Source organism: Merops nubicus, unplaced genomic scaffold (assembly GCF_000691845.1).
Source record: "Merops nubicus isolate BGI_N331 unplaced genomic scaffold, ASM69184v1 scaffold3442, whole genome shotgun sequence".
NCBI lineage: Eukaryota > Metazoa > Chordata > Aves > Coraciiformes > Meropidae > Merops > Merops nubicus.
Window position 1 is genome coordinate 79527 of NW_008595628.1, and position 7972 is coordinate 87498.

General features: G+C 47.8%; 1 protein-coding gene across 1 annotated transcript in view; it reads left to right on the plus strand.

The window, feature by feature from the left end:
* Nucleotides 1-7972, plus strand: part of TNIK (TRAF2 and NCK interacting kinase) — a gene marked incomplete at its 5' end in the record, with an annotated part of 74660 nt that overhangs the window by 40596 nt on the left and 26092 nt on the right. The window contains 3 exons of the mRNA XM_008936123.1: nucleotides 497-661; nucleotides 2507-2746; nucleotides 5539-5645. Coding sequence (XP_008934371.1) covers nucleotides 497-661; nucleotides 2507-2746; nucleotides 5539-5645 — 512 coding nt within the window. The remainder of the gene's footprint in view (nucleotides 1-496; nucleotides 662-2506; nucleotides 2747-5538; nucleotides 5646-7972) is intronic.

The window sequence follows — 7972 nt, forward strand, 5'->3', positions numbered from 1 at the left end:
ATTTCTCTATCAGTAACAGAGGTTTTTCCACTTCCATACATGACAAGGTGCCAGAGTGACTAGATCTAGATCAAAGCCAGCCATTTTCTGGCTGCTGCGTTTGTTCTTTTCTTCAGATCAAACAAAAGCACTCCTCGTGGTGTTGCTGGTAGTGAAGGAAAAGGCTATCCTTACTTAAAGATATGTTTAAGAAGAAGCAAGAGCTTCTTGGGAGTCATCTTCTAGAAACACCTCTCTGAGGCGTGTTGACTTTTTCTTTATTCTTTCCCTTTCATATTCAGGAATGAATGAGGTGCATAAATACAAGCAGTGCTTCCGGTGTCTTTAAAATGCGTCTCCTGTGCAATCTGCTGGGTAAGGTGGATTCCACGGTCGTACAACACGCATGATAAAGAGAAAAGAGCATCCAATAGATACATACCTAGACGTGCAGGCCTTGGTTTTCCCTGGGGAACGGCTTTTTTGGGGCGCTCACCCTGGTCCGGTCTCGCTGCAGGTGGAGGAGCGCTCCCGGCTCAATCGCCAGAGCTCGCCGGCCATGCCCCACAAGGTGGCCAACAGGATTTCTGACCCCAACCTGCCTCCTCGGTCGGAGTCTTTCAGCATTAGTGGTGTGCAGCCGGCCCGGACCCCACCCCTGCTCCGACCCGTGGACCCACAGGTAATGAGCTTCCCCGGAGCCAGGATGCTGGGAATACTGGTAAGATAACAAGAAACAGAGTGGATTAAAGGGAAATGTAGTGTCTTGCTCCCTGGTTTCTCAGCCTTGAGTGTATTTGTGAGGAAGAGCAGCATCTACATTCATGAGTGGATTCTTCTTGTCACCTCCATGTGTTAGAAACATCACACTGGTTTATACCTTCCTTTGAAGCATCACGTCCTAGTTGCTGCCAGAAACAAGCAGGAGGACCAAGAGGAACTGCTGGTCTGGTCCAGTGCAGCAGTTGCTCTGTTCCTCTTCAGATCTGGTTTATGTAAAGGACTAAAACCCCAGCGCCTGGTACAAAAGTCTCAGGACGCTTTGGTGCTGAGGATCATCAGAAAGAGGTTTTTCTTTCTTTGCTGCTTTAATTCAAGGTTTTGTTTTGGTTTTCCATTGAGTTGACATCAGTCACAAACACATCTGGACAGGGCATAGATCACCATGACCATCACAGAGGAGGGGTTTCCTCGTTTTAAAAGTTCCTCCCAGTCAGGAGGTCTGTGAGTACTCTGCCACAGAAGGCTGTAGGAGTGTTGATGCTGGCTCTGATCCAGCCCCTGCAATTGCTCCTGCAGATCCACAGACTCCAGCAGGGATTTCAGAGGGAAGTACAAAGCCTTTGCTCCAGGTCCAGCTGGGCTTTCTGTGGGAAAATGTGCCAGTTACGTGCCATGGTATGCACGTCTGTAGGACAGCAGTAAAGTGCCAGCTTTAAACAAAATATGTGCAGAAAAGCCCTTAAACATACAGCTCTTTTTTTCCCAGTGTACATGGCCTATATATCTTAGGAGGTGGGTAAAGCCCCACTTCACTGTAATCTCTATGACTGACCAAATATTTTTCTGTGACCTTTTTGGCAACCTGTATCGTCAACAGCTACAAAGACCTTTGTTTGCTAATAAAATAATAATGACAAAGTTGTTTGAACCCCAGAGAGCCGTGTGGATATGTGTGTGTGTACCCATGTACTCATGATACGTGTACATACATGGAGGTAGAAATGTCAAATGACAGTTACAGCCCCATTGTATAAGAGAAGTGCAGCTTCACAGGGGCCTTGGAAGAAGCTCTGATTTCACAAACCCTTAACTCTGTGAATTTCTGAGATTTTCCCAGACAGAGGTCAGTATTCCTTTCACTCATAATCTTTAGATCAATAGGGCTGATCCACAGGATAGGGGCTACCTAGGCCTATACAAACTCATGCCTCAAGATACTTTATTTTTAAGCCATCTCTGCCTCAGAATTCCTGACAATTTTTTTTTATCAATTATTATTTATTATCGTTTCCTTATCTTTTTTTTTTTTTTTTTTTTTTTCATTTTTAACAGGGAAAATCCATGCCAAACCTCATTAGCAGAACCGTAGAGGTGCAGGCGTAGGAGCTGGAAATTGGGCAAGCAGAGCCCGGGGTGGGCATGGTGTGTGGGGGAGCTGGCAGGAGGGGACAGCCTGCCCACGCTCCTGCCCCTGTCCCCAAGGTGGTACCCACCGGATGGCCCGGGGCTGGCAGAACGAGCTGTAGCACCCTGAGCACGCAGGAGGGGCCAGGGCTGGAGAGTGACATTGCCCAATTTTAAAAGGCTGAGCTGTGCGAGCATACTTTTTGATAGATCTTGCATTGAAGTGGTATAAGTCAGAAGTTCCTGAAACCGAGGCAGTGCTGATCTCAAACCGAGGGGGCTTTTTAGTGCATCCGAAGTGCTAATCAAAATCATTTTTTTAAAAAAATCAATTTTTTAAATTTCTTTTTTGATTCCTTTTTTTTTTTTACTGATAGTTGTGTTTTGACTTGGTGCTTAGATTCCACATCTGGTCACTGTGAAATCCCAAGGAAGCTCCTTGTCTGGGTCTCAGTCACTGCATGAACAGCCTGCAAAGGGACTGGCTGGGTTTCAGGAGGCTCTGACGGTGACCTCTCACCGCACTGAGATGCCAAGGCAGAACTCGGACCCCACCTCAGAAAACCCTCCTCTGCCCCCTCGCATTGAAAAGTTTGACCGAAGTTCTTGGTTACGGCAGGAGGAAGACATTCCACCAAAGGTAACACTACCGCTCCTCACTTTCAGCACATCAAAGAAGCAGTCCCAGAGCTCAGCACCTCCAGCAAGGACGAGTGGGCAGGTCCGAGCCCATCCCGGTGGCTGCGTGGCAAGTAGCCACCTGCCCAGGGGCTGCATTTCCCCAGGCAGGTTTAGCACAAGGTGCTGGGAGCTGCTCTCGGGTGCACACACAGAACTGCAAAATAGCATCATCCTCCAGCAAAGAAAGTTCTCGAGCCTGGACAGAGGCCAAAATAAATTAATATCTTCTTTCTCTAAGATAAAAAACAACCTTCTGTTTAAATAGAATTATAGGAACATAAAATTTGTCATACTCAATAAGACGGGTCCTTTTTAGTCTGGTACTGTGCCTCCAGTTGCAATCAATATTGATGGAAGGCTTGTAAGGGCTCCAGGAGCTTTATACATTCATTGGCATTTTGGCAGCGTCTGGCAGAGCCTCTTAATTAAGACTCTTCTGGACCAGTGTTTCGATCACATTGTTTATACACCTTCATTTTGGAAGAATTATAACTTAGTCATTAAAGATGCCCTTACAGTGAATCGGTGCTGAGCCTGCAAAGATGTTTTTCACTGAAAAAAAGGATGACAAATTGGTCAGTGACAGCAAGGCAGTATTTGTCCCTCAGCAAGAGGCAGTTTTTCTAAGTATTAGCAAAATAAGTGGCCTGTCTTTTTAAAAGCAAAACACCAGCTACCAGGTAGGCCTCCCTGAGTGAGGGATCTGTGATGGTCTGTCACACGTGCTAATAATGTTCCTATTTCTGGTACCACCCCATGCAAGAGGAGACATCAGTGCTCACCTAAGAGGAAAAGCAAGCCCGCGGCTCCTGGAGCTGTTTGTATGCTTTGCTACTCAGTAGTGCAGGAGGGTGCCTGGTTTTAACCTAATTTTGAAAAACTTGCACTTTCACGTTGGCTTTTGACTTGAGTCTGTTGAGAAGGGCATCTCTTAACTGCAGGGATGTGCAACACGGTGAGACCACGGCACCTCCTCCTTGGAAAAAAAAAGCTGGTTTTCAGCACTGGGGAGTATTTCCCCCCTTGGCTTGAGAGAACATGAGTTCTGGAAGGTGTCACCACCAGACCCCATTTAAGGCTGTTGTGTGGACAGTAACATACCCTTGAGGAGTCCGACTTGACACATTACTACCTGAAGCGGGTTTGATGTGTTTGTAAGCAGGAACGAAAGGACTGCCCCATGAGGCAGGGCTGGCTGACTCTGCGGTCCAGGGTCTTGTTTCTGCCAATGCTTGTGGCTGGATGCTTCAGAGGAAGGTAAAAATACTCCCCGAGTCCCAACTGCAGAGTACCCTCCCCGGAGGGGAGATGGCTTTTTAATGAGACAAGCTGTAGCTAGCGATGCCACAGAATAGAAAGCTTGCTCTCTCTATGTATCTTTTTATCTCGCCTAACATAACCATGTGTTTATTCTTCAAAAAAAATGCCTCATCCGTTTCTTTTGCCCTCTGTTAATCTGGTGCAAGGTACTGCATGGTGAGTATCATCGTGCCTGTCCATGGAGGTGAGCCCACCGTGCCTGCGGCCCAGGCGATGCCCGTGGTCCCACGGGACAAGGCAGGGCTCCAGGGTTACCCTCCGTAGCACCCGTAGGCTGTGGTTGGCTTTGGGGTTCTGCTGCTGCTGGTGGTGAGCTGTCCTGCTGGCAGCAGGGTTTTGGCAGAGGCATCTGAAGCTCCACGAAGGTCATAGTGTTTAATGAGGGTGTTAGGTGGATCTGTCTGAATGTTTCCACTGTCAGTCCTCTTGTTTGCCCACCAGTCAACACCTTTTCTCTGCTGGTGTGTTATATACTCATATAACAATATTCAGTTCAGTTTTGGGACCCTGGAAGGTGAAGGTGTAAAGAAGGACATCAGGGTGCTGGAGCGTGTCCAAAGATGGCGAACAAAGCTGGTGAAGGGTCTAGAGAACAAGTCTTATCTGGAGTGGCTGAGGGACCTGGGGTTGTTTGGCCTGGAGAAAAGGAGGCTCAGGGGAGACCTTCTTGTTCTCTACAACTACCTGAAAGTGAATTGGGTGTTGATCTCTTCTCCCGAGTAACAAGTGATAGGACAAGAAGAAATGGCCTCAAATTGCGCCATGGGAGGTTTAGGTTGGACATTGTGAAAAATTTCATCACTGAAAGGGTTGTCAAAACTCTGCACCAGGCTGCCCATGGGTGTGGTGGAGTCCCCATCCCTGGGGGTATTTAAAAGACACGTAGATGAGGTGCCAAGAGACATGGGCTAGTGGTGCCCTGGCAGTGCTGGGTTAACAGCTGGACTTGGTGATCTTGAACGTCTTTCCCAACCAGAACAATTCCGTGATTCTGTATCTGAACTAGACATGCTAATGACACCGCTGTGGCTGCTGAAATGCACTTCAGTCTGAATTTTGTCTTAAAAATCACTTTTCTGGGTTTTGTTGGATTTGATTTATATACGTGTGCGTGCGTGCGCGCGCGTGTGTGTGTGTACACTCGTCTTTAAAAAAGTGAGTGCCCTGCTTGATGGCAGCGGGACTGCTGTGTCCTGCCCGGAGCTCCTCTGCCAAGAGCATCCTTGAGCTCACAGTGGCAGCTCATTTCTCTCTCACACTCGGGCAGTTCCTCCTGAAAACCATGAGTTTTGTGGTTTATAATTGCTATCAACATTGCCTATCTCACAGCGGGAAATCGGTTGTAGGTCGGGTCTTAGGGCAGTGCTGGCAGGTGGTCCTCTGGCTGCCTGTCGTGGTGGGGTGGTGGCATGTGTCTCCATTCTTTTCCAGGTGCCTCAACGAACCACTTCCATATCCCCTGCTCTGGCAAGGAAGAACTCCCCGGGCAACGGCAGCGCCCTGGGGCCCCGACTGGGCTCCCAGCCCATTCGGGCAAGGTAGGACACTGAGGGGGACGGGTCGGAGTGACCCCTGGGTGCTGCTGCCTGTGGTCCTCCTGGCATCGCCTGGCTGGGGAGCCCAAACACGGGCTGGGGTTTAGCCCTGCTTTTGCTGGCTGGGAACACGAGGAGATGTGCAGTGCTTCTCTTGTCGCTGGTGTAAACTTGGGCGTTCCTGGGTATTTTGTACCAAGAGCAGAGGCTGGGAGCACTTGTGTCCCTGGAGGCTTTGCTCCCTGGCCTGATACCTCCCTGCGCATGGCAGGGCTTGGGGGTGGACGCTGCATCTGCTGCTGTGGGGCCAAACGGGAATTTGGGTGCTCTTTAATGGAATTAGACTCTGGTTCTCCCAGTGTCACCTTTTGTGAGTAAAGGGGTCTATATAAAGCTAGTGGGAGGATCCGCTGGGATCCATCACAGCCAGGGATACATAGCATCCATTTCGTACACATCAGAGCAGCTTTTCACAGAAAACAACCAATATTCTGGGGGACAGACACTGATAGAGCTTGGTGAGATCTTCCTTAGATGTAGGTCAAGGATTAAATTCCTTTCCAATTCCTTCCACAAGGCCTGGAGCTTAGCCAGATCCAGCTCTCTGGCATGGCAGCGTGCAGGATGAGCTCATAGCAGCCCGAGGAAGGATCCTGCACCACAGTAGTGGTCCCATCCATCTCTGCCATGTCAGAGCCATCCCTGGGCACATTTAGAACGAGCAGGGAAGCTGACAGGCTCTGCTCGGAGCTGGATGGAAGAATCACGGCTTAGTCATGCGAGAGCTTCTCTGGTTTGCAGAGCATCGTGGGCAGATCTAGACCTCAGGCAGGCAAACCTCAGGGTAAATACACATTCCATGTAGCCTTGTGTGATGAAGCTCCTGGGGTTCTTCTTCCTGACTTGCCTTTCAGGTGAGGGCAGGAAGCAAACGCTGGGATGTTCCCCAGTTCCCCATACACCTTCCTTTCTAGCCCAGTGCTCCAGCTGTGCACCAGTAAACTTGTGTACAGTGGGAAGCAGCTGAGAGGAGCTGGCAGGGGTAGCAGGAGGAGGAGGGGAAGCTTTGTTGTTGTTGTTTAAAATTGGACAAAAAACATTGGTATCATGGTTGGCTTCTTTTTATTGCTGAAGGCTGAAGTGGTTTTAATTCTTGAAAATGTTGGTTTAATTAGCTGTGGCTTGAAGGACAATTTAAAACAGGGAGGGATGTTGAACTGCATGGTCCTAGTAAGTGACAATACTGGAAGTAAAAAGAATGAGGGGAGCCTGGGATACAAGCTGGAGGCTTCCTGGTGTTCCCTGCAGCCTCCTGGTCTCAGTCCTGGTCGGTACAGATAAATACACTAGTCACCAAAGTTTCCAAATACATTTCTTGAGTTAATTTAGCTAGCGACATGTCAGCCATACAGCATGAGCTGGAGGTATTCAGTTTGATGAAAGCTGGGAATTATTAGGATGCTACCCTGTCCACTAAACATAAGTATTCAAGTGAAATTATTTCATATTTCATTTCTCTCACAGTAATGTAACGTTTCTCCAGTTTTCCTTTTTAACCACCTGTCCTACTGATTCTTGATTCCTCCCATGCATAAGTGTAAATATTATTAAAATATGCTTTTTATTATTTGTCAGCCTGTTGTAGCAAACAAGGGGCTGTTTCCCTGCACACAGCAAGTTACTGTCTTCCTGTCAACGTTTTAATACCCACCTGTGTCAGCGCAAGATAACACTAGGCAGGGATTTTGTATAATATCCGTGCTGGGCAGGGTCCAAACAGTTCTGCCAAGGACCCCATGAAGGCAACAGACCTTTGGTGGTTCTCCGAGGGACACATCGTGTGCACCCCACAGACCTTGCACTTCATATGCAGAGCCTCTGATGGCAATCACATCGTGTCATGTGGCACTATGACAGTGTCATTTTTATGTCAGCAAAGTTCTAATTGGACTTGGTGGAAAAGGCTTTCTATACACTTTGAACAGGACTTGGAAGAATAAGATCGCTTAACAGAAATATTGTCTAAAACCAAATTGCACAGCTCTATATGAACGTGTCTTCTGATGTCATTTCAATGCCAAATAATTAATTTCCTACAGGCATTTGATACCCAGAGAGGTATTAGTCACTCCTTGTGCATCAAGGACACTTTTTATTCTTGTTTTATCTGTGTTCACAAGGTCAGAGAAATCAAGGAAGAAGAGTGCCTGTTTGAAGTGAAGTTATGAAAATTGGAAGTGTGAATAAGTGGTAAAAGTGATCTGCAGCCTTGATGCAAACTTGAGATCCTTTCTTTGCTGAAATACTTCTTTCTCTGTCTAACAGGGATT